Source organism: Thalassophryne amazonica, chromosome 8, assembly GCF_902500255.1.
Source record: "Thalassophryne amazonica chromosome 8, fThaAma1.1, whole genome shotgun sequence".
NCBI lineage: Eukaryota > Metazoa > Chordata > Actinopteri > Batrachoidiformes > Batrachoididae > Thalassophryne > Thalassophryne amazonica.
This window is the reverse complement of record NC_047110.1, coordinates 70,516,921-70,544,623: the sequence shown is the minus strand read 5'-3', so window position 1 is coordinate 70,544,623 and position 27,703 is coordinate 70,516,921. Positions and strand designations below refer to the sequence as shown.

The window sequence follows — 27,703 nt, the reverse complement described above, 5'->3', positions numbered from 1 at the left end:
TTCAGGAAACTGTGTGGGACAGAGGGTGGAACTGTGTGAAAGGGAGCTGGACAGAAAGAGAACAGGGTGTGGGGGTTGCTGTAGGGGCACTGATGACGCAATTTCCCCTGAGGGTAGACTTCCCATCTGCGAGTGGAGTCGACAAGATCTGTCCAAGAAAAGACAGAAAAACAAGAGGAACTATATGGGACAAGGTGGGGACGGGGGAATAGATATCACAAATGATCTGCAGCTGATTCTGTGCAGATCTTTCAATATATCATACTTTTTTAAAATCAGCAATGAAGAAAAATCAAATTGATTTTCATTACCCTTTTTTACGTTAAATGAGTGATCAGTGTTTAAAATGATCTGAAAGTCGAAGTAACTTTTTTGTTGTTTTTTGCTGGATGCGGACTGGAAAACAAATCCTGGCCTGCTGATGATAATTCTGGGTGTGGTCTGCCATGTGCTCAGCACCAGGGGCGGTTGATTGGGCTGCCGTGTGTGTGCCTTCAGAAGCAGGACGGGCAATCAGATGGTGAAACCGGCCGCCAGCTGCTCTCATCACCGCCTCTTTCTTTCTGAGCTGCAACAGGACAGCAGTGAAGTTAAACATATGATGCAGCAAATGTATCATTAGTCAGCATTTTCGTTTCTGTGCTAAACATGATTCTATCCAGCCTTTCCTAATATGGCCTTGTCTTTGTATGTTTTCTTCCGTTTCCATGTTTGTAATGCTGTTTTTAATGCTGTACGCTTAATAATTTTGTCTTTAATCTGCACATCTCCCTTGTTTACTTCGTAGCAGTGAAACAAAGGAGAAGCTCTAATAATGGGCAATTTAGGTTCTCCTCCCCGTCCCTCATCATTAGGGTTTCTGTCCATCTGTGCTCCTCTGTAACGGTTATACTAAACAGAGAGCTGTTCATCTGAGATTTTGGTGTGGTTTAGTTTGGTTTTATAGATAAAGCGGCATATGGTACAGTATAGAAATTGTCATGGTTAAAATACACATTAAATATGATCTAGAAATAATGAAAAGCTTTGAAAATCACAATTTGGTATGACAGCTGGACAGTTCCCTCAAAGATGGCTGATGTCATTATGAAACACATACTCCATTGTCCCCACTATAACAAAAATATGTTTATTTGTTCGGACTCGGGATTTTCCTGGAGATGAAATTGGGCCCTGATGAATATGTTCTTTAAGGCTCTGGTTCCCAACTTTGCATCTGAGATTCCCCCCAAGTCAGTCAATGATATCGTGGGGGAGTTGTGAAGTTTTGTCTGCTCTAAAATTGTCAAAATTAGGAGTGTACATGTTATCTAAAGTCACAATAACTCACTTGCAGGACACAGAATGGGCACAGGTGGTAACCAGGAACCTTCTGACCTGTGTGTGTGTGTGTGTGTGTGTGTGTGTGTGTGTGTGTGTGTGTGTGTGTGTGTGTGTGTGTGTGTGTGTGTGTGTGTGTGTGTGTGTGTGTGTGTGGATGCACACACTTGTATGGACTGTGGTGGACTCAGCCTTTCTTAGATAGAGGAGTCCCCAAGGAATAAAGGCTGGTAACCATCCAATGAATGTGATACAGGAGGTGCAAAAATTAGGGATGGTCTGTTTTTATATGTGAAAGGGCTGAGATGTGCCATGACTGCACCGGACAATCGTGAGGGTGAATATGAGCCAGAATGAGGCGGGCACTCTGAGCACACTCCAGCCAAATGTCCCAGGACAGATACTATGCTCCTTGGCTTAGAGTGGTCTGTGGCCACAGTGGCGTGCAACTTTGTTTTCAATTTTCATGTGAGATATCAAGAAGGGTTCGCCTGCCTGGACTTACACAGAGATACACCGGGAGCTCTTTCTCCAAATGGTGGTGAGGATTTAGTCACTCACCTTCTGAGAACTGCCAGTGCTTACTCAAGACAGATTTACCATGTATGACAACATTGTTTTTAATCATCATTTATTGATATAAATAAACTCCAAGACATATTTACTGACTTCACACTGTTCATGTATCCACCCCTGACATGTTAAAAAAAAAAAAAAAAAAAAAGAGAGGCTACAAAAGCGATAAATAAATAAATTTGTCCATGTGGCAATAATTGTCAGACACCAGTAATTTTTATTTCACTAAATAAAAGCATCTTGTTTTGGTATTGTGCAGTAGTTTTAGAAAGGTTTTTTAAAACATACAAAATTTGTTAATTGGATTTATTTCTGAATGCATTTTAAATTTTGTCCTTTAAAATACTGGTGTAACAATTCTGACCAGGACTGTATCGCTATTTAGATCTCTTTTTTAAGTTACTGGAACTCATCAGTTGTTTGTTTTGTTGTTGTATTTTTTTCTCACTGGAAGCTTTGGGGATATCATTTCCTGTTCTGTGTCACCAAACAAATTATCAGTTACTATGGGTCTCCATGACTGACTGAGGGAAAATGACAATTGATGGAGAAAAATGAGGAATGAGTGAGTGTTTGAGTGCAGGTCTGTGTGTCATGAAGCCGAGTGTTCAGTTGTAATCACTTGGCACAGGACTGGTGCTCTGCCCTAAAGACCGTCATTCTGTCAGCTCCAATGCAACCCACCACCACAGGATCCTCTTTCACACACTCTCACTAGTGCGAACATGTTTATCCAAAGTGTGCAACTAATTTCTTCTCTTTCCCTGAATGAATACCTTCCTCATGCACATTCTTCATACTTGAAAAATTTGAGTGACATGAAAATGTTTATTTCCAAACACTGCAAGGAATTAACTGTCTTTGCATAGTTTTCTTGATGTTCTCGCATGTGATTGCGTGTTGAACTAGATGATGTTTGTTTTGTTTTATTTATTTATTCGAGATGGGTCATATAAAAGAGGATGACATGAGCAAACTAAAGCAGAATAAAACAGTTTTTTCTCCTTTCCTGGAATCTGCTCTGACCCAGTTTTGCATCTCTTCCTTGGTTTTACAGACTAACTGCTGTGGTTATGCACAGTTATGCATGCAATTCTTTAAGAGGCTCATTAAAGTTGTGCATTTGTATCTGTGTTTACCTGTGTTCCATACTATGTGGGTATATTTCCAAAACCAATACACAGATTTTTTTTTAATAGGTTTCCTGAAACAACTCCAGCAAAAAATAAATAAATAAATAAAACTCTGTATGAGGGTTTTTCAGAATGTTCCTAGGCTAGTTGAGGGTGTTTTCACACTTGAAAGCCCGGAACCAGGTTTGATCCAAGGTTCATGTTTGTTCATGCTTGGTCGTTTCACATTGCAATGTTGTGGTTGGACTGATGAACTTTTAATGATGTCCTTACATCCTGTCATCATCGACGTTGGCTGCATTTTCCCATACTTGACATTGATTGGCGTGTGGAGTACAGTACAGTGGTATATGGTACAGTATAGAAATTGTCATGGTTAAAATACATTACACATTAAATATGATCTAGAAATAATGAAAAGCTTTGAAAATCACAATTTGGTATGACAGCTGGACAGTTCCCTCAAAGATGGCTGATGTCATTATGAAACACATACTCCATTGTCCCCACTATAACAAAAATATGTTTATTTGTTCGGACTCAGGATTTTCCTGGAGATGAAAATTGGTGCGTTCGTCTGACATCAGCTTGTTGTCAATTTGGTGTGTAGTTCAGTTTGAAAGCACACAAAAAGTTAAGGAACTGATTCCTTTCATTGCAAATAAGCTTCAAAGCCTCTCAAAGCACTTTGTAATTATTCCTCACATTCACCCATTTACACAAACACACATACCAGTGTCAGGGTGCTGCCATACAAGGCACTCACTACAAGTAACTGGGGATTAAGGACCTTGCCTGAGGGCCTTTAGTGATTTTTCCAGTCAGGCTGGGGTTTGAACAGATGATCCTCTGATCTCAAGCCCAATGCTTAACCACTAGACCATCTCCTCTATTTGCCACTGAATAATTTGTCCAGTGGCAAATATTTCTTAACCTGTTGATCTCCGGTGAATTTGGGGTTCTATTCAATAGATAACATCATATTTTCATTAGCAACACAGAGCCACATTCAACAGATTTTCCCAGTTTGAAGACATATATGCGCACTGGGGGGAGCTGGATTTGAGCGGGAGTCACCGAGGTCTGAATGCAAATGTGGCTAGAATTGGGCTCGGTCAAAGATCTTACTCCTCACCAAGTTTGTGCACTGACAGCATTCACTCCACTGTGTGAGCATTCGGTGCTGCTGTCATGGGGAGGACAGCAAACAACCTTCTTTTTTGCTGCAATTTTTTTGCCAAGAAAATCTGCTGGGTGCACTCTGATGTTCAGCTAAACATACACACAACCGTTCTGTTTTTTTCTTCAGTCTGACCTTGGCTAAATGAACACCCAGGCTAAACGAGCAGCCAAGCTTCATTTTGCTGCATCGGGAACTGTCCTCTCTCCCCTAGTGCTGAATCCACACCCCAAACTGGAGCTTTGGCCAATCGGAAGCCCAGTCTGAAATATTGGACAACCACAGAGTATGAGTATTGCAAAAGTAAGAAACAAGTACAGGACAGCATGGTCAACAAAAGTGCAGCCAACGGTGAATTTCACCATCTGATGTCAGTGGACTCGCTGGACATCAACTGACAAAGAATGCATTTAACGAACGAGAAAAGAACTTGTACAGAACAAAATTTGAGACGAACAGATATCAAGTATATGCAACTCATACATTTCCTCAATCCACTTGTTTTTTTTTTTTGCCAGCAGTACATGACGGCACTTTTGGCCAAAAGTGAAATATTTTCTACTTAGAACGCCTGTCACGGCAATACACAAAATGAATGATGTTTTAGTATCTTTGAAGAGGTGAAAAGACAGACAGCAGGGAAGGGACTTTAATGAGTTTAATCAGGTAAATTAATTAAATTATTTCTTTTCTTCACCTGTTTATTTGGGTGATGATAACCTGTCTCAGCTTCCTGCAATTAGTCCAAAAGTCTGAACCATCCAGAAAACCAAACTAGAAAGCCCGAAGGTCCAAACGAAACAAAGTACTGTTTGTGTGAAAGCACACTAAGATGATCTAACATATCCAAGCATTGCTCCCCTTTCACTGGCAATTTAGCCTTAAAAAAAAAAATACAACTTAACAGCCTGGATTACATCCTCACTAAAAAACGGTTAGGTGGGAGAGAGTTTAGTTTTGGAAACATGTCAGATGATGTAAAGGATATGAGGCAACAGTTGTCCAGTATATGTGAATAGGGGTGTTTTCACAGCAACATCATGCCTTCTCCCAACTTTCTTCTCAGTTTCTCCATTCATTGATTTTCAGTGCTTCTTTGAACTGTTGCAACTCAACTGTAAATGAATGAAGATAAAATTTGATCTTGGATACCTAGTTAGATATGAAGTTTTATGGTAGAGTCCTTTCTGTGTTGTGTTTGCATGTCCTCCTTTATATTGAAAATTAAAACTTTTAAATTGACTATATGTGTGACTTTAAATTGACCATATGACTGTGACAAACTGGTCAACTGTCCAAGGTGTACCCCACCTCTTGGCCTCTGACTTCTGGGATAACCTACAGCTCCCCCTTGACCCATAATTGGAACAGGCGTGTATAGACAATGAATGAAGGTAGTCTGTTGGTCTTGTTCTCCCTGCTCAGGTTAGTGCCTGAGCGCTAAATAACTATCTAATGATGCACTGAAATCTTCATTCTGATTGGTTCTGGGAGATACCAGTGGTGTTGGAACAGGTACCATAGCGAAACTGGGTTTCTGTGCCTGTCCTGAGTCTTTGTGCACATTAAAAGATTCCCAAAATAGGAGGTTCAGTGGTACTCACTGCATGTATAGAAGCTAAAGTTTCAAGCTGAATATGCATCAAATTTTATCATATTTTGCTGACCCACTCACTGACTTGACTCATTCATGACATTCATCCCATGCTTGCACTGCTTAGTGCAAGGAGACTTTTACATTGGCCACATTTGATAACAGCTGTCTGTTACCTATTACACCAGGTGAGGGCGCCACAGATGCAGTGTATCAAAACAGAATATGCAGTAACAGACAGTGTTATGCTGGGAGGTTTAACAGACAATGAATGTATCCATGTCTTCGGAGCACATGCTGTCGGCGTTGAAGTGGCTCTCTGTTATAGCGCAATATGTTTCTAAGAGCCAAGGTATAGAAACACTTTTACTAAACCTTGATTAAATGCTTTTCCTTATCTGGCTGATTAATGGATCAAAAAACTTTTTTTTTCCGTCTTGTTCTTACATGTTGCACTTTAACTGGCTGACGGCGAAACTTATCGGCATCGCACTTAATGAGAACCTAACTGAACAATAAAGAACAGACAGAACTGCCCTTGATAAGGCAGAATTTAAACAGGCCTCCAATTTAGGGTTGCTGGAGCCTTTTGAACTCCCTATGTCACTTCCCTCTCCCTTGGGGTATGCAGGAAGTGGAGCAGATGTGTTAAGCTAACTGATACTTTGACAACACTGCCAGTCTGTGGGTTCCCCTACCCCCTACTACCGCCAATAACACAAACCACCTTTGATGTACATGGTGCTTGCACGCAAAGCCCGGTTACAACCGCGAGCTACCCATCTCTGCCATTTGACACCATCATCATGTTCTTACTTGTTTCTACAATTTATCAAAACTGCCAATGTGCCTAATACATATTATAGCCTCTGTGATTTGCACCTGCAGCCACAGTCCCCTTTTATTTAAACGTTTAATTTTAATGTTTACTTTTAAAGAACAATGCTATGAATTATGCAGACATAAATATGACATTTAATAAATTGTAAGTCTCACATTGGGTGGTGTATCCTCACAGCTTTAACTGTAGATAACATGGGGGAAAATATGTCATTATGTTCTATAATCATGTCTGTTAAAATGACTTTTTACACAACAGGCGTCTTACCTTCAGCAGCATATGAGTGTCACCCTCTAGTGGTGTGTTTCAATCATCACATCAATTTTAAATGTTTTGATTCTGATGAGGATACGTCCCATCCCTTTGTATCCTACACATGCAGTGTTGTGAAGCTTTTCTGCTGTCAAAACCTATGATTCATCACTCACATTTCAGTTTTCTATAGTCATCAGTCTGGCTCAATCATTCACCAATGGGAGAAACTCAGAACCGAGCAACGTCATCAAATCATTTCTCTCACCTAAGTGCATTTAAGAACACCTGATTGGTGACGACCCAACCACACTTCATACCCACTTCCCGAAAATAGCCATTTAGTGTCCATAGTCAGCTGAAGTGTGGGTGTACCCTTGACCTTTTCCAGTTGCTGGGGTCCTCAACACTGAGGCACCTACCTGCACACTGTATCCTGCTCAGAGAAGTCATGCAACATGACTCTAGCGTCATAGCTGACATTCACTCATACAAATATTACATTTCATATGAATCACCCTCAGGACCTGCTCATTAGACACAAAGTCATTACAATGGTACCCAAGGATCCTTTGGGGACATTTTGTACCAAAGGCGTCTAGTCATCTATTTAGGTCTGTATTTGGCGTCAAAGTCTGACAACCATGCTGTAAGACTTGATACACTACAATCTTAAAGACTTGGACCTTCATTTTCCTGCAAAGATATTGGTATCGCCAAACGCCTTTGTCTAGTGACCTAATGACTCTATAAACTCTCCCTAGATGTATTTCAATGGTATACACTGATCTCCCAGAGACTTTAGAGAACATGGTTGTCAGATTTAACTCATGATTTAGAGAAACATATCTGGTAGTGTGGTTAACAAACTATGCTTCTTGTTGTTACATTGTTAGAGTCCAGGTAAATATATAGTTTGTTTATATCATACTTTTCATTATAGAAATCTAACTGAAAGTGCTTCATATTTAGATTCAAGTATTTCAAAACTGTTACAGCAACTAACTGGAAGTTGCAGCAGATGAGCCATCCCTTGCAGAGGAGAAAAGATCCCGAATGTGTGCCTCCGGCGACCCCCAGAGGACTGCGGACATCAATTTTACATCCTAAAAATATAAAATTGATATGAATATTTCGCACTACAAAACCAGTTACGATACATCTTATTTTGTTTATGTCTGTGATTGACCCCATCCTGTTTTATTCCCCAATCACCTTGTTGTGAGGAGACCTTTTTTTTTTTTTTATCAATTTCAGGGGTGTCTGAAAGTATTCCAGAAAGGGCCAAGAGGGTGCAGGTTTTCTTAGCAGCCACTGACTCAAGCAGCTGATTTCACTGATGAGCTCATCCCATCTGCTCAAAGTGATGTTAATCAGTGAAATCACCTGCTGGAGTCAGTGGCTGCAAAGAAAACCTGCACCCTCTTGACCCTTTCTGGAATACTTTGGACACCACTGATTTATATGTCGAACAGTTTCCTTGCGTCAACACATCAATGATACAGCATTAAAGCACTCTTTATTTATTCCCATTCACTGGTTTTAGTATGTCTGATAGTTCCAGTGTTTAGGCTGTTAAAAATTACAGCCTTTCTTTTCTGTAACTGATAGCAGGGTGCCAATCTCTGAACTCATACAGTTCCTCTTTCCCATCTCTGATGAACACCTCTGACATGTATGAGTGGGAAAGTGCCTTATATAGTATTATATTTATTATCTTTATCTTTACTGCACATGTTAATTAAGTACAAGTACAGATTATTTAAAAAACACACAAATATAAACAAATAAAATCATATCTAAAACACCATTAAATTTAAAATTCTCACAAAAGCCTAAACCAGGGGTGGCCAAGTTCGGTCCTCGAGAGCCACCTTCCTGACACTCTTAGTTGTCTCCCTCCTCCAACACACCTGAATCCAATGAAAGACTCGTCAGCAGACTTTTAATGAGCCTTTCATTGGATTCAGGTGTGTTGGAGCAGGGAGACAACTAAGAGTGTCAGAAAGGTGGCTCTCCAGGATCGAACTTGGCCACCCCTGGCCTAAACCTTCTTGGATACAGATCATCTCCCATAAAACATACATCCAATCTCCTTCACAGTTACTGCTGAAATGAATGGCACTGGTTAAAATGTCATCAAATTCATGACTCAACGCTAGAAGCACTCAAACAGTGCAAACCTCCGCCAAGGCCATAGGGTCACTGACCCTAAAGAGATTCCCTCCTTGGCACTGTGATCTATTCAACAATTCAGTGTTACATCCAAAACTATGATACGTGTACATACACTTTTCTTTCCTTTATATTTGACATCCTTGACCATGAAAACATACCACTAGAACTTGAAATCACTTTTATGTCTTTATTAGTTGAAAGGTTATTGTATTAAAACGATTTTTCGGTAATGGCGGTGTTCTTCTGGATCTAGCTCCATAACATTTGAAGCTACATCAAATCTGATGACACCTTACTGAATCCATACAGATTCAGCTACAATTTGGTGTTAGTTGTGCATCTCTAGCTTCATTTGTCACCTCACACTGACACATTTTCTATTTTCCCTATATTTTTGCATATTCTGGATCACCAGATCCGGAATCCAGATCCGATCATCACCAAACTTTGTTGTTTGATAGAACATTTGACTATGTTACACCCTAATTTTTTTCAAGCCTTTCTGCCTTGTTTTTGTGGAGTTAGAAACTAGAATGTCAAAATTCCCCCTATCCTGCAATGGTGAAGAATCCTTTAAAAAATTCGCCACTAAAAATTTAATCACTTGTTCCCCTTGTCATTTCCAACCACTGCACAAAATTTCATCAAAATCCGTTCAAAACTTTTTGAGTTATCCTGCTGACAAACAGACAGACAAAAAATTTATTTTTGTCTCTTTCTCTAACATTGTATATAATAATCATTAGATTATTAATATATAAACAAAAATACATTTAAGAAATATTACAATTTGAAAACAAATGCACCTGAATGTGATGACAGCTGCAACTGCTTAATGCTAACTTTTAACATTGAAAATGCCATAGACATGCTAACACGTTAGGATCGGGATCCGGATCGTGATCCCGATCACCACTAAAATTTAATCACTTGTTCCTTTTGTCATTTCCAACCACTCCACAAAATTTCATCAAAATCCGTTCAAAACTTTTTGAGTTAGCCTGCTGACAAACAGACAGACAGACAGACAAACGCAACCGAAAACATAACATCCTTAGCGGAGGTAATAAAGAACCCGTAACCGACATTGAGTTCCCTAAGGCAATTCTGATTACTATGCTGACATTGTTTTCACTTGATATATTCTTTCTTATGAATTTAAATATTCTTTTCAGTTGCACTGACAATAGAAGACTACCATATAGTTCATGTACAATATCACAATGAGTTGTTGGACGAACCTTCCATCTACATTACATTGCTTTTCTCCAAGCAACACAAACGTCATTTACAGACTTATTGTTTAGACGCCATAAAAGTGAATCATAAAAACTTGCAATAACTTGCTTTTAATCAAAGAATGTAGATAGCCCAGATCTGACATGAATACACTGAAACATTTCCAAAACTTGCAGATATCTTTCTTTACATTCACATCTTCATCATCAGTTGACAGTTCATGACCTAAGAGTAGCAGTATTCCTGTATTTTAATGAGGTGTCATTTCAATACAAATTATCATTACAATACAATACAAAGCAGCCCTTCAAAATAAAAGCTGAGAACAAAGCACATCTTGATTATTTCACTTCAATGTCATTGTGGTGCCGTACAAAGGTACAAAAATGGTGCGACTGTCCAACTAGTTACGGACCTGACTGTATCGGTTGGCTGTGATGCAAAAAAAATACAACTAATTTTTATGACATAATTCACCAAAGAGAGGAAAACTGTGCTGGCAGTTTGGGGTGTTTTTATAGAAACGTGTGGAGTCGAACTGTATGAGGGGCAGAAGAGAGGGAGAGGAGGAGCAAGAGAGAGAGAGAGAGGAGGAGTGAGAGAGGGGGAGAGCAGGCATAAAACAGACTTTGAGCTTCAAACCGCTCAGTATGAACCAGCTGTGCAGGATAAAACACCTCTAATCTGTGCAAGCTGCCCGCTCACATGACTACGGTGTTTGAATAGCTTTAACCGGAACAGTAATTCTGTACTGAACTAGAAAAGATGACAGCGATGTTCAGATATGCCATCTTTCCTCATCTGCAAGGTGAGTGAATTCTGTGCTTTCTTAGAACAATAACTCAGAAGTTTTTGAAGGTGAGGAAACATTTCGGTTGAAATTAGCTGCTTGTAACTGCATGAGGCAATAGTAAGAGTTCGTACAAATCAATCTGTTTTCACTTTAGTATTGAAAAAATTGTCTGGATTTCTATATGAAACGAAGAATATATTTGCAAATGCTATAATGTGATTTTAAATGCTGTTTCTCTATCTAAGGACATTATGCATTAACAAATACATGTTTTTCCATATGGAGAGGTATGAAGTCGTAATCAGGGGTGTCCTCACCAAAAAATTTAAGCATTACATTTAATTAATGCAGTTTGTGAAATATTGAAAATTAAACAAATCTCTTTCCAGGATCTTAAATTGTAGTTCAGTATTGTCTTAATTCCCTGTCTTCATCTTTTTTTTTTTGAGTGTACTCTTTCTTGTGATGGAGATGCAGTGTTCTTTTCCCACTCTGGAACAATTATGTAATGCCAGCTCCGTGTCCCTCCGTCGCCATAGAGACCAATCAGAAACTCTGGGCATATGCCAGAACTGCAGTCGTCATCATATGCGCATGTTGTTATGAAAGGTGTTTACTTACAGAAAATTAAGTTCTATATATTGTGCTGGAACCCACAACTGTGTCCCATTTAAATAAAAAAGATCATCTTCACTTGTTTATGTCAATCCAGATCCACGTGACTCTGGTCTGTCTCTGTCACCGAGGAGGAGTGTCATGGCGGAGCCAGACTACCTGGAGGGGGACTGCGATGAGCTCATCAAACCCAAGAAGCTGATCAACCCCGTCAAGACCTCCCGCAACCACCAGGACCTTCACAGAGAGCTGCTCATGAACCAGAAGAGGTCAGGAGACTCCCTCCATCTCTTCTGCACTCCCTCTCTTTTTTACTTTGTCCTGGTAAACAAGTTATAAAGACTTAGGCTTTGGAAATGAAAGAAACAGACAAAAACAACCTCATTTACAGGCTCCATGTCATTTCAAAATCACACATATGATGAGAGAGACGGACGGAGAAGTAAGAAGCGTCTGTTTCTGCAAAATCCTTTCCGCGGGGTTGTGCAGATTTTTTTTTGTCTATACTTGAGTTTTAGAATGTAACCACAGTAAAAAAAAAAAAAAAAAATCAGAAAGTAATGTTTGTCAGATTTAGTACATTTTCTCTCTCACACAGATTCCATTCACTGCCTACTTGACTCAACAGTTTCTCTCACTTCTTTTCTTTAACGGCTATATTCACATAACATTTTCTGCAGGGTTTGTGCGGCAATATGACCGTGTTGTTTTATAGAAGACAGCTAATGTGAAATAATCAAAAAGTAATGGTTAAATTATTTGAATTAGTCCATTTTTGTGTAGAAATGTTCTGTCTCGCTGACTGACAACCACACCTGCTCCTAATCCATCATCAATCCAGTATCTTTTAACCATCCAGCAGGATCTGGGCATCAGAGTTCACCAAATGTTATGAGTTTGTCCTCATTGTATGCCCTTTTTATTTGGCGAGTTAGAACATGATACTATTTATTGTTCTTGAGTTATGGTGTTATTTTACAGTCATAAGTTCATTGAAGCCACTTTATGCCCTGGTCACATGACACACAGCAAGCGCTGGACAAAAAGTCATAAAAAGTCAAAAATCGTCGAGAAAAGGTGGACAAAGGATCCTGCACTTTTCCCATCACAGAAAAGCCTGTGAATCAAACAAAGTCAAACAGAATTTAAAACAAAAAGACAAATGAAGCGAACGTCGACCTCATGCACCAATGAAATCAAAACGAAACATTCACAATGACGTGACTGAAAGGGGGTATAAAACCGAATGAACACACAGGCCAGCCACAAACGGTTGAAACATGCGTAAATAGTTAAAGTCGTTGATAAAATGTTCTTAACATTGTTTTTTCATCCCAAACATGGACCATTCTTTAGCGATACAAGGCTGTTTCGTTCAGCTCGTCAAAGCTTTAGTTATTGATTTGTTCAGATATTGTCAACCTTCATTCAATACAGTGGACTTGGGAGGTTGAACAAAGTCGAACGAAACGCTAACATTACGAAAACTAAGCAAACAATAATAAACCGTCAAGAACGAAAGCAAAATGAAATACAGACTAATTGGGGTTGTCATCTGTATTGGTTCAAATTTTTCAACAGTATAAAAATTCTGATGAAGCACCAGGTGCAGGAACGAAGCTGAACAAAGGTTAAAGGATGCCTCCAATAGTCCAGATTTCTTGTTTCGTTTGGGCTTTCGTTAGCGCCGTGTGACTGGGGCTTTAAATCCAACCAGCTGAATTCCTCATTAATAAGTGCTGCGTTCACATTTCGTCAGATGTGGCTGATGGCTGTTTTGTGTCATTTATTTATTTATTTATTTATTAAGCAGCAAAAACTACTTAGCTGTGCAACATTTTCTGCTCCACTTCCTTACTTGTTTATAAGAACAACTCAGATTTGCCTTGAAACAAACCAGGAACAGCTATATTCTTTTCTTTTATACCTCTACTTGTGGATGTTGAATGATTTTCAGTAATCACACTGCTTTCATAATCACACTGATGACTCTGGTCTAGAAGCTGAAATGTTTGAAATTGTTGTTTGGCTGCAGTTTTAAGAAATGCGACTGCTGTGCTACTAAGGATTAATAGATAACCCTTTTGCTGATTTTTAAAGTGTTACTAAAAGAGAACAGGTGAAATATTATACAGTCAGAGAAACATAAAAAAGACCTATGTTTATGATTTTTCATGAAAACTCTACTGTTACACAATATAATTATGTAGGTGCAAAATGTAAACCCTTGTATATCTTGGAAACAGCAGCCAGTTAGCCATTGTTATTGTCATATTTGAATTCAACATGCCAAAATCCATAATAATAGCACATTTTATTTCTGAAGCAGACAACTTTTGAATATTTGTATACCAGTGTTATTCAGTGCAGACTGAAGCAGTTCTGTTGCAGTGTGATTATTCTAGATGTCATCGCTGGTATTTCTCAGCTCAAAGTGAGAAGCACAAGTACTGTACTGGGAAAAAAAATTGCTCTGGGTGTCATTTTTTAATCTGAGCCATTATATAAACAGCTTAATCTGTCAAAAATCAGCTATGTAAAGGTTGCTCAGATGCACTGTACACATTAAAACCTGCTGCCGATAACAAGACGAGTGCATGTTGCACATATGTGAGTGAACGCTGGCATCTGTGTCCACTCTTGTGACACTAAATGGTTACACATCATGTCTCACTGAACAGCGCTGCAGGAACATGGAGCCCATGCTATAAATAACTGTGTAAACATTAATGCGGTTTGCGGCCGTTACATCACAGCGGTGATGCTTTGTACGAAACAAGAAACACAGGGAGGTGCTTTTGTTGTGATAGAAGCAGGGACTTGAGTTTAAGTGATGCCAGGATAAAGAGGACAGTATAGAAATATAACAAGTAGGCACAATTTTATACGGGACTGCATGTCTCTCTGGACATATTTCATTGCTGATGTGCACATATATTATTTTTCTTTAATAAATATATCCACTAAACTTGCTGTGTTCATGCAGGTTGATCTCTTAAGGGGTTTGTTTTGGCAGACGTCAAGGTAAATGGGTTCAAAAGTCAAAACCCAGATTTGTCTGTTTCTTCGCCTGTTCCTCCTTGGCCAAAGGACATCTGGGATCAACCTGCATGAACACAGCAAGTTTAGTGGAAACTGTTCCAATTACCTTTGAGGAATAGTGCAACAAACAAACTTTTCTCTAATATAGTATAGTGTCATGGGGTAGCACATCCTTTAATTATGCTCTACTTTTGGATGAAAAAAGTTCATCCTCTGCATTTCGGCACCAGCAGGTTAGAAGAATCTTTTAGAATTCAAAAGCTTAAAGGAGAACGCCCACATTTTTCAACCTTGGCTCTGTTTTGGGGTCATCTTTTCACTTGATGAAAACAAATTTAATCAGCACACTTAATTTAGAACACAAATATTGCCACGGGATAACCTACTAATTAATTTTATTAGCGGGGCAATGAGAAACACTCGGAGTACGTTGCTTCTTGTCACCACTAAAAGGGTGAAAATCTTACTGCAACTGTTTGGTAGCATGGGCAGGATCCCTGCAGAGGTAAGTGTGCACATGTACCAAATAGACACTTGAATGTCTCCATAGGGAAATTCTTTTGTAGTGCTAAAGTATTTATTTCAGTAATATAGTAGCTTTCTATTGAGTTCTGGACAATATTAATTTCTAAATAAAATTACCTTGAGTTCAGCAAAATTTGTGGATGCTTGATGGAATGTTTTTGTCCTCTTTTAGTAACTCTTCAAAATTATACATTGCACGTTCGGTGGCTTCCCTCCTCTAAACTGTTATCTTGTTTTTTTTTTTCGTGTGTGTGAGGGAGAGAGACAGAGACATGATACATGGATTTTAGACTTTAGCTATGCAGAAATCACTGACTGAACCATGTGGAGTGACATTAGGTTTAATTATGAAACTTGTACTATTGATAATGAATTCTTTATGGTTTTGATATTTTTAATCATTGGTGTACTCTGAAAGCAGTAATCACCCTCTGTTTAATAACACAAAACATGAAGCTGCAGTATGTAATATATAACTAGTAGTCCAGACAGAATTCCAGGCTTCCACCCCTGCCCAATCTGAGTCCCAAAAGAATGGTGTAAGATGAATCTGGGGGATTTAGTGGAGTTTTGCCTGGGATTTGTATTTTTGCATTGCAAGTACAGGAAGCTTTTCTACATGGTGAATTAGTCATGGTGAGTCAGGGGGTGATGGATGGATGGATGGATGGATGGATGGATGAAGAGGGGAAAAAGGAGAGTTATGTAAGCAAGATTACCAGAGTCTGTTGCTCTGTGCCTCCTATGGTGCTGCCACCTCCCCAACATTTGGAGAAAGCGTGTGAATGAAGAGAAAGTGAGGTGAAGTGCAGTGTCTGTAAATTAAAATGACTCACGCAGTAAAAATAGACGAGGCTGTTGGGAGGCTACAAGGAGGCTGTCACGACTCAAGCTGGCAGGATCCACTGGGAGAGAAAACCAAATGTTGAGTGTAATATGGTTTAGATCTTTTTTTGCTTGTTTGTTTTAAAGTGGTGTTTGTCTGAGAAACATATTAATCGAAATGAGACCAACATTCGTCTTACTTTTGTGTTCAAAACTTAGCTACATTTTGCATTTATCCAGCAGTAATGTGTGCAAAGGTGTAGAGGGGAAAAAGAATGAAAAATGCCCATGTCACTACACTACTCCTAAAGTGATCATTAGCAGGAATATAGAATTAATAGCCATCTCTTCGTTAGTGCATAATTACCTGCAGTAATGAATCAGTGTGTCTTCATAAGAGCAGAATGTGTCCTTCATATCCACATGGGGGCGGGCTCACCTCACAGAAGCTGTCATGTTGCAACACCATGTTGATACAGGAGCCCAAAAGGGACATCTCTCCTCAGCCTTCTGCATTTCGCAATGGAACATAACACTGAAGGAAAAAACAAGAGGAATTGGTGGCTGTTTGAATGTACACTATCGGGAAACAAACCTGTGACCGGCAACAGGCAAGATAATGCAATCTGCAGCATCACCACTAGATGACACTAAAGCCTACACATTGTAGCTTTAATGCATTAATTTATTTTGGGCTTTCAAAATGGAAACCTTGTGGGCATCACTGCTGTAGATGAAGGACTTCTTCTGCTCTGACTGTTTGCTGCAGTGATCGTTCCTGCACACAAATAATCATGTGGAGGAATATCAGAAATTCTGTCACCAACACTGGCAAAGCGTCAGTGTTGAGGTGAGTAGGCAATAAAAGTGTGTGTGTGGTTACCCAGAAATGCAAGGTGCAAGCATCTTTACTCTTCTTGATTTTGAGTGGATTAGATCTTCCTCTCTTTCAGAGCAGATGTACAAAATTGCCTGACCCCAGTCATGTTATTTCTTCTGCATTCTGGTTCAGCTCCACAAGCCTTTTTGAAGTGACGGGCACACCGGCACATTTATCGCTGAGGAGTGACTTTACACAAAACGGTGTTATGTTTCACATTCACTCCCGCTGCTTCTTGGAACAACGTGAGCTCGGTTATGTAATCTGCAGGGTTTATTCGTGGATTTACTTTGTGCAAAGTGAAGTCAGAAAGGCTGTGGCCTCTTTTCTCTGAAGAACCTGCACTGTTTAGACGAGCTAAAAATCAGTCCGAAGGAGGGCAAAGAAATCTGGATCAAATTGTGCCTTTAGTTAAATTGGATTAATGAAAAGCAGGGAGGTTGTATTTTAATTTCTTGGCCCTCACTCACAGCCTCTGTCTTTTTCATTCTCTGGTTTTCTTCTCCATCATGTAAAGTGTTTGTACTTAATAACAGACTTGCTGTTTATTTGCTTTGAACTTTTAAGTGTAACTCCTACACCACAAGCCACCTTTCTTTCTTTTCTGCTGTCAAACCAGAGTTTCCCTTTTCCCAACTGGATTCCACTGCTGGCATCCATTTGTGCACAGATTGGCTCAAAGTCAAAGTTCTGCTGAAACATGACTGACGTGTTTAATCACACTGACCGAGAATGAGGTCGTTGTCTTCACTAACTGTTACTACCTTCACCGAGGAGTTTGTGTTCACCCGTGTTGGTTATTTTGTTGGTTGTTGTCAGTATTGCTTGAAAAGTGACTGAATTTTCACCAAATTTGATATGAAGGTTCATTCTGGCCTGAATTAGGAATGTAATTATTTGAGATTGTTGTGGTTTAAAAAAAAAAATACTTCAAAAGTTGAAGTAAAATCTTGGGTTCATAAATTGAGCAGAATCTGTTTAATTTTGAGAGATCCCGGTAATAATTTAGCCGCATGTTCTCCTTGAATTGCTGGCTGTCTGAGTGTTGTCCAAAAAAGGAGGTGGGCTTCATAGATAATTGGCGAACTTCTGGGGAAAACCTGGTCTTGTTAGGAGAGACGGCATCCATCCCACTTTGGATGGAGCAGCTCTCATTTCTAGAAATCTGGCCAATTTTCTTAAATCCTCCAAACCGTGACTATCCAGGGTTGGGATCAGGAAGCAGAGTTGTAGTCTTACACACCTCTCTGCAGCTTCTCTCCCCCTGCCATCCCCTCATTACCCCATCCCCGTAGAGACGGTGCCTGCTCCCAGACCACCAATAACCAGCAAAAATCTATTTAAGCATAAAAATTCAAAAAGAAAAAATAATATAGCAACTTCAACTGCACCACAGACTAAAACAGTTAAATGTGGTCTATTAAACATTAGATCTCTCTCTTCTAAGTCCCTGTTAGTAAATTATATAATAATTGATCAACATATTGATTTATTCTGCCTTACAGAAACCTGGTTACAGCAGGATGAATATGTTAGTTTAAATGAGTCAACACCCCTGAGTCACACTAACTGCCAGAACGCTCGTAGCACGGGCCGAGGCGGAGGATTAGCAGCAATCTTCCATTCCAGCTTATTAATTAATCAAAAACCCAGACAGAGCTTTAATTCATTTGAAAGCTTGACTCTTAGTCTTGTCCATCCAAATTGGAAGTCCAAAAAACCAGTTTTATTTGTTATCTATCGTCCTCCTGGTTGTTACTGTGAGTTTCTCTGTGAATTTTCAGACCTTTTGTCTGACTTAGTGCTTAGCTCAGATAAGATAATTATAGTGGGCGATTTTAACATCCACACAGATGCTGAGAATGACAGCCTCAACACTGCATTTAATCTATTATTAGACTCAGTTGGCTTTGCTCAAAATGTAAATGAGTCCACCCACCACTTTAATCATATCTTAGATCTTGTTCTGACTTATGGTATGGAAATTGAAGACTTAACAGTATTCCCTGAAAACTCCCTTCTGTCTGATCATTTCTTAATAACATTTACATTTACTCTGATGGACTACCCAGCAGTGGGGAATAAGTTTCATTACACTAGAAGTCTTTCAGAAAGCGCTGTAACTAGGTTTAAGGATATTATTCCTTCTTTATGTTCTCTAATGCCATATACCAACACAGTGCAGAGTAGCTACCTAAACTCTGTAAGTGAGATAGAGTATCTCGTCAATAGTTTTACATCCTCATTGAAGACAACTTTGGATGCTGTAGCTCCTCTGAAAAAGAGAGCTTTAAATCAGAAGTGCCTGACTCCGTGGTATAACTCACAAACTCGCAGCTTAAAGCAGATAACCCATAAGTTGGAGAGGAAATGGCGTCTCACTAATTTAGAAGATCTTCACTTAGCCTGGAAAAAGAGTCTGTTGCTCTATAAAAAAAAAGCCCTCCGTAAAGCTAGGACATCTTACTACTCATCACTAATTGAAGAAAATAAGAACAACCCCAGGTTTCTTTTCAGCACTGTAGCCAGGCTGACAAAGAGTCAGAGCTCTATTGAGCTGAGTATTCCTTTAACTTTAGCTAGTAATGACTTCATGACTTTCTTTGCTAATAAAATTTTAACTATTAGAGAAAAAATTACTCATAACCATCCCAAAAACGTATCGTTATCTTTGGCTGCTTTCAGTGATGCTGGTATTTGGTTAGACTCTTTCTCTCAGATTGTTCTGTCTGAGTTATTTTCATTAGTTACTTCATCCAAACCATCAACATGTCTATTAGACCCCGTTCCTACCAGGCTGCTCAAGGAAGCCCTACCATTATTTAATGCTTCGATCTTAAATATGATCAATCTATCTTTATTAGTTGGCTATGTACCACAGCCTTTTAAGGTGGCAGTAATTAAACCATTACTTAAAAAGCCATCACTTGACCCAGCTATCTTAGCTAATTATAGGCCAATCTCCAACCTTCCTTTTCTCTCAAAAATTCTTGAAAGGGTAGTTGTAAAACAGCTAACTGATCATCTGCAGAGGAATGGTCTATTTGAAGAGTTTCAGTCAGGTTTTAGAATTCATCATAGTACAGAAACAGCATTAGTGAAGGTTACAAATGATCTTCTTATGGCCTCAGACAGTGGACTCATCTCTGTGCTTGTTCTGTTAGACCTCAGTGCTGCTTTTGATACTGTTGACCATAAAATTTTATTACAGAGATTAGAGCATGCCATAGGTATTAAAGGCACTGCGCTGCGGTGGTTTGAATCATATTTATCTAATAGATTACAATTTGTTCATGTAAATGGGGAATCTTCTTCACAGACTAAGGTTAATTATGGAGTTCCACAAGGTTCTGTGCTAGGACCAATTTTATTCACTTTATACACGTTTCCCTTAGGCAGTATTATTAGATGGCATTGCTTAAATTTTCATTGTTACGCAGATGATACCCAGCTTTATCTATCCATGAAGCCAGATGACACACACCAATTAGCTAAACTGCAGGATTGTCTTACAGACATAAAGACATGGATGACCTCTAATTTCCTGCTTTTAAACTCAGATAAAACTGAAGTTATTGTACTTGGCCCCACAAATCTTAGAAACATGGTGTCTAACCAGATCCTTACTCTGGATGGCATTACCCTGACCTCTAGTAATACTGTGAGAAATCTTGGAGTCATTTTTGATCAGGATATGTCATTCAAAGCGCATATTAAACAAATATGTAGGACTGCTTTTTTGCATTTACGCAATATCTCTAAAATTAGAAAGGTCTTGTCTCAGAGTGATGCTGAAAAACTAATTCATGCATTTATTTCCTCTAGGCTGGACTATTGTAATTCATTATTATCAGGTTGTCCTAAAAGTTCCCTGAAAAGCCTTCAGTTAATTCAAAATGCTGCAGCTAGAGTACTAACGGGGACTAGAAGGAGAGAGCATATCTCACCCATATTGGCCTCTCTTCATTGGCTTCCTGTTAATTCTAGAATAGAATTTAAAATTCTTCTTCTTACGTATAAGGTTTTGAATAATCAGGTCCCATCTTATCTTAGGGACCTCATAGTACCATATCACCCCAATAGAGCGCTTCGCTCTCAGACTGCAGGCTTACTTGTAGTTCCTAGGGTTTGTAAGTGTAGAATGGGAGGCAGAGCCTTCAGCTTTCAGGCTCCTCTCCTGTGGAACCAGCCCCCAATTCGGATCAGGGAGACAGACACCCTCTCTACTTTTAAGATTAGGCTTAAAACTTTCCTTTTTGCTAAAGCTTATAGTTAGGGCTGGATCAGGTGACCCTGAACCATCCCTTAGTTATGCTGCTATAGACTTAGACTGCTGGGGGGTTCCCATGATGCACTGAGTGTTTCTTCCTCTTTTTGCTCTGTATGCACCACTCTGCATTTAATCATTAGTGATTGATCTCTGCTCCCCTCCACAGCATGTCTTTTTCTTGGTTCTCTCCCTCAGCCCCAACCAGTCCCAGCAGAAGACTGCCCCTCCCTGAGCCTGGTTCTGCTGGAGGTTTCTTCCTGTTAAAAGGGAGTTTTTCCTTCCTACTGTCGACAAGTGCTTGCTCACAGGGGGTCGTTTTGACCGTTGGGGTTTTTACGTAATTATTATATGGCCTTGCCTTACAATATAAAGCGCCTTGGGGCAACTGTTTGTTGTGATTTGGCGCTATATAAATAAAATTGATTGATTGATTAATTAATTGGGGAGGAGCCTAGACAAAAAAGTTGCAAAATTGAATATTTTATACGGGCCGATGCATTTTTCAAAGAGCAAATGGTGTGTGTCCATAGAACTCATTTAAGGAAGGTGGTGGCCTTGAGATGAGAGAGTCAACTCAACTCAACCCAACTCAAACTTTATAGAGCACATTTAAAACAACCAGGGTTGACCAAAGTGCTGTACACATTAAAACAGGATAAGCAATAAAATGCAGCAGTTACAAAAAATAGTACTAAAATACATAACAGTGCTATAAATATAATTTAATAAATTAAAGTATAATTAAAAATTTAATTCAAATCACATTCTGCCAAAAGCCCACTTAACCTTGATTAAAAGCCAGAGAAAAGAGGTGAGTGTTTAGGGAAGATTTAAAAACTTCAATCGATCCCGCAGAGTGAATGTGCCAGGGCAGGTTTTTCCAGAGCCTAGGGGTCGCAGCCACAAAGGCTCTGTCACCTTTAGTTTTTTTAGCCTCATTTTTGGTGTGACCAGTAGCAGGTGATTCGCAGATCTCAATGCTCTGGCAGGGGCGTAGACATGAAGGAGCTCAGACAAATACTTGTGGGCTCGGGAGGCTATTAAAAACAAATAATAAAAATTTTAAATCTATTCTGAAAGCAACCAGGAGCCAGTGCAGTGAAGCTAAAGGGGATATGTGGTCACGCTTGCGTTTGCCAGAGACAAGCAGCTGTATTTTGTACCAGCTGCACGTGGTGCAGGATTGACTTGTCCAGGTCAAAATACAGCGAGTTGCAGTAATCCAGTCTTGTGTTAATAAAAGCATGGATTACAGTCTTGAGATCTTTGCGTGACAGGTACCCTTTTACTCTTGATAAAATCCTTAAATGAAAAAAGCTGTTTTTCACAACTGAACTCACCTGGCGATCAAATTTCTGCTTGTCATCAAATATTACACCATGTTTTCTCACTGATGACTGGATATTTGGTGACAGGGGGCCCAGAAAGCCAGCAGGAAAATCAGATGGACCTCTTATAAACATTATCATTTGTCTTGTTTTCATTTAAATTAAAAAAAAATTGCGGTCACCAGCACTTAACATCATTTAGACAATCAAGCAATGACTGTACGGTGTCATTGGATTTTGATAAGGCAGATAAATCTGAACATCATCAACATAACAATGAAAAGAAAGATTATATTTTCTAAAAATTGACTCCAATGGCAACAGATACAACAGGAAAAGAATCGGCCCGAGGATGGAGCCTTGGGGGACCCCAGTGACGAAAGGGGCTGTGAATGAGGTGAATTCACCTAGCTGCACAGAAGAACTCCGGTCAGTCAAATATGACTTGAACCATGAGAGCGCAGAGCCTTTAATGCCCACCCACTGTTCCAGTCATGCTAAGAGGATCCCCTAATCCACAGTATCAAAAGCAGCTGTCAGATCAAGGAGCACAAGCAATGCAGGGTTCCCTGAGTCAACAGTTACCATTAGATCATTAAAAACTCTGTCAGAGTAGCAACTCAGTACAGTGCGTATGAACAGGGTCATTAATTGCCACTTTGCTCTATGTGTGCAGTTGAGCGACTCGCATGGCAGCATGCTAGCATGAGTGTGTGAGCGGTCGAATGTGATGCATCATTACGAAGCACTTTAATCTCTGCATCAGATGGATAACTGTAGGAGAAATGCAGTCTCTTGTTGGGTCAGTTAAATGATTGCCAACAGCTGAGTGACATCACAGTATTGTCAGCCATGCCCTCCACTCTGCCACACACACACCGTTTCCACTGTCACTGCTGTAATGTATAAAAATAGGTTTATTTGGTCATTCAAGACTTTAAATTGACCGCAGTTGGGCGTGGGAGTGTGAAAAAGTTTGTCTATACAGCTCAGCCCTGCGATAGACTGGTGGCCTCTCCAGGGTATACCCCGCCTCTCGCCCATTGACCTCTGGGATAGGCTCCAGGTCCTATATAGATAGGAGCTGGAGCTAGAAAAAGAATGAATGCCATTGCATTAGCATGTTCTCCACTGAGTGCTCTACTGGCTGAAGACTACGCCTGGCTTTTATTTGACTGCGGCTCTGAAGTGTCCTGAGGATGTGCTGTGTTTGACTTTTCTTTCATTGTGAATTCTGCACAGGGGACTTGTTCCTCAGAACAAGCCTGAGCTCCAGAAGGTTCTGGAGAAGAAGAAGAGGGACCAAGTCCTCAAGGCTCAGAGGGAGGAGCAGGAGGCCCACAAAAAGAGGAGTGACCTGGAAATAGAGCTGATGAAAAGACAACTGAAACTAGAGCAGGTGAGTGGAAGAATGCAGCAGTATCTAGACAGGGACATCTTTTTTTTTTTTTATTTACCATACCAGTGTCAACACTACAAACAAATCTTGATTGTTTCATGTCAGCTCCATCTTGGTGGTCTGCAGATACATAATTACAAAAAATAAATAAATCGTGCCATCTAAATAATAATAAATCATGTATCAGCTGTCGCTGTATCGCCTTGAAGATGAACTCTGACTCTAAACAGATGTGAGAGCTCATTCTTTCTGTATGTAGGACTCCTTAATGATTAAGCTTAGCGGCTCTGCGGTTGGACCACACCATTAAAAACAATGTCCTTTCCAGTGAGTTCAGCCTCTTCCAATCATTGTGTTGCTGTCTTCCGTCTTGTAGCTGGAGCTAGAGCAACAAAAAATGGAGGAAGAACAGGAAAACACCCCAGAGTTTGTCAAAATGAAGAGCAACCTGCGCAGGACCAAGCAGGAGACCGACGATGAGGAACGGACCACCTAATACCAGCAGCGGCGGGGGCGTCTGCATCCGGCTGATCGTGTGCATGTTTGGGGAGGGGGCACAGGAGTGTGTGTTGTGTCACATGTTGTGTGGTGGTGACTAAACTGTGGTCCCGAGATGAACTTTCCCAACCTAGCTGTACCCTTTCGCAGTGAGGAGAGACTTTACAGACTAAAGGTTCCTCGGTCTGCCCGCCACGGACCACCAGTACCCACATCGGCTCCTCACACTCACCCAGCAGCACGTGGCACCCCCCCCTCCTCCTCCTCCCCCCCACAGGAGGGACTGAACACACAGACATGTTAACATGTTCCACACCTCTCGGCGAGGCCAAGCTTCCAGAGAGCTCTGACGGAGAGGCGACCAAACACACACACACACGCACACACCAGTTTTCATCTCCTCTGTTTTCACTCCTCTCTGCAGAGGGCGCTGTCATCACCCTTTACTGTTATTGGTGTTATCAGTGTTTGTTTCTTTGTTTTTTCTCAGATTTTTTTTTCCCTTTTTTTTGTCTTTCTTTCTTTCTCAAAAGAGGGCAAAGTGGACACTGGATGAACTGTTAAAGCTGTGTAATTAAAAGCCAAACACGTGGTTTTGTTATTTATGTTTGTAGCTTTTAGCCCAGGTATACGGAGGGATACTTTTAGTCATTCTGTGTCTTAGTTTGTTTTACAGCATAGTTTTGGAGCCAGAAAATGTCAAAGGGAGCGAATGATTGTGTAAAACACTTGTTTGCCTTTTTTTTTTATTATTATTATTCAAAAAATGTCATTTCCTCAGCTAATGCAATTTTGAGCAATAGTAAAACTCCCAGGCATGAGAGTGACCTTTTTCTTTATATATCCCATTGTTTTGTATGAGTAAAAGTGTTAATAAATAATTTAAGCTTTTACTATGTGGCTCAGTGAGAACAAGGATTGTACTGTGTCTTATCAGTTAAGTGTGCACCACTCCAATGTATCAATCATATTGAGCAAATATTAGTCAAAACTGCTGGATTGGCTAGGAATTTCTTCTTCTAATTTTTTTTTTTTTTTTATCCAAGTCTTTTCCAAGTCATTGCACATCTGAGTCATGTTTTCAGTTATGTATGTTTTCCTTTAGGAGAATAGACTATTTGTTTCGCAGTTTGAGTTGATGTTCTGCTAAATGGCTCGGTTAGCAAAGTACATCCAGACAATTGTATTTTTTAACAGATTAATGGTTTTAAGACCAGGAAATTGGTATCGGTGTTGGCAGACACTGATGGCTATAATATCGGTATGGTATTGGGCATAAACAAGTGGAATTGTGCCATTGCTAATTTTAGTGAACATAGTCAGTTTGTAGGCACTGTTTGTATAAAGAGATGAAAATGTTTTGGCACCCTCAGCTTTTACACTTTTTTTTTTTTTTTTTTCGTGACAGCAGACGTTAAAAAATCTGGTTTGTCTGTCTTAGGGCTGTAACTAACATTGTTTTCAAGAAAATTACCAATTAATAAATAAGTTGTTGGGTCCACCAAATGCCAGAAAAGTGTAAAAAAATGTCTATTCAACTCCATTTTCCAGGAGGCTAAGATGATGCCTTCAAATCCTATCCTATCCTATACGGGCCTTGGGAGAACAGGCACCTCAGTGGCAGCCTGTGGAATTACTGTGGCTTTTCACTGCCAGCCTGTGGCACTTCTGACAGTGCCATAGGCTGCCATTACAGTGTGACTGACAACCGTAGTGCTATGAGAAGGATTCTGGCATCTCACAATTTGGTCCCAAAGGCAGCCAGAAGTGTGTCATGTAACAGTACACCAAATTGAAATGCGATCACCAGTTACGGAAAGGTAATGTCCAGGATTTGTCAAGTGAATGTGGCTCCATAGACAAATGCTTTTACAAGGCTTTTCACCAAACCTTGCGGGAATATTCCATGCACCCATGATGACCTGTCCATGGATGATTCCTTGAGTGAATGTTTCCAGACAATTAACTTCTGGACCAGATTGGACAAAAGCCAAGTTCTTTAAAACCATTGTCTCAAAAACACATTTTCCTGGATATCTCTGGAATCAATAAAGCTATAGAGCTGATCCAAAGTTTTAAATCCATCAGTGCATCATTTGTCAGTGGTATAAGTGATGTCATGATAAGTCTCACTTAGTGACAGTATGTTTACCCAAAAAGTGCTTCCAAATACAACAAAAACATCAATAAGCCAACCTGAAGATTTTATCTATAAATGAGCTATGAATGTGGTTTTGCATATATCTTAATTTATTAAGTATTGTATAATTCTACAATTAAAAAAATTAGTTTATTCCACGTGGTTTGCTGATCAATGACCTTTCGAAGAAACATGGCTGTGGTTACAAGTGTTGCGACCAATCAGCTTCACAGTTTACTTGGCAGGAATGTGATGGCACGAGTCAGCTAGCTAGTCATCATTACACAGGGGACATTAGAATTGTTTAAAAAAAAAACACATGACCTGACACAGAAGGTGCATGCACCTAATGTTACATTCATAAAAGCAAATGCTAACACTAGTCCAAATGCTAACGTTATAATCATCACCATCAGCGACTGAAGCTAGCGCTAAAGCCTGTTCAGGCTGGGACACTGTGTGAGAAACTGTTCTCAAGTAGATTTTGTGGGACCATAAAAGAATTTGAAAAAGAACAAACTCACAGATGCACAAATGAATGTAAAAGACGACAGACGGCGAGAGGATAGCCTCTGAACGAAAATAGCAACACTTTCCTAAATTTGACTGCCACTATGTACTGTAGTAGTGGATACATTTTGTAGAGAGGTTGAATCTTCTTCTTTGTCTTTCGGCTGTTCCCGTTAGGGGTCACCACAGCAGATCAATCGTTTCCATCTCACCCTGTCCTCTGTATCTTCCTCTGTCACACCAACCACCTGCATGTCCTCCCTCAGCACATCCATGAACCTCCTCTTTGGTCTCCCTCTTCTCCTCCTGCCTGGTGGCTCCATCCTCAGCATCCTTCTCCCTATATACCCTGGGTCCCTCCTCTGCACATGTCCAAACCATCTCAATCTCGCCTCTCTGACTTTGTCTCCAAACCGTCCCACCTGAGCTGTCCCTCTGATATGTTCATTCCTAATCTTGTCCATTCTTGTCACTCCCAAAGAGAATCTCAACATCTTCAGCTCTGCCACCTCCAGCTCTGCCTCCTGTCTTTTTGTTAGTGCCACTGTCTCTAAACCATACAACA

General features: G+C 40.0%; 1 protein-coding gene and 1 long non-coding RNA gene across 3 annotated transcripts in view; both read left to right on the top strand.

The window, feature by feature from the left end:
- The window catches only part of fam107b (family with sequence similarity 107 member B), a 57,609-nt gene extending 32,230 nt beyond the window's left edge, over window positions 1-25,379 (top strand). Inside the window, exons 1-4 of one of the 2 annotated variants that reach the window (XM_034176622.1) lie at window positions 10,903-11,121; window positions 11,819-11,990; window positions 23,834-23,990; window positions 24,367-25,379. In XM_034176622.1, coding sequence (XP_034032513.1) covers window positions 11,079-11,121; window positions 11,819-11,990; window positions 23,834-23,990; window positions 24,367-24,486 — 492 coding nt within the window. In that variant the 5' untranslated portion in view covers window positions 10,903-11,078 and the 3' untranslated portion in view covers window positions 24,487-25,379. Of the gene's footprint in view, window positions 1-10,902; window positions 11,122-11,816; window positions 11,991-23,833; window positions 23,991-24,366 lie in introns of those variants that run through there. The other variant, XM_034176623.1, reaches the window with a different exon arrangement.
- On the top strand, window positions 1,366-25,379 carry LOC117515864. The gene is made up of 3 exons (XR_004562240.1): window positions 1,366-1,393; window positions 6,041-6,043; window positions 24,554-25,379. It is a non-coding gene; the product is annotated as an uncharacterized LOC117515864 (long non-coding RNA).
- Window positions 25,380-27,703: the final 2,324 nt, after the last annotated feature.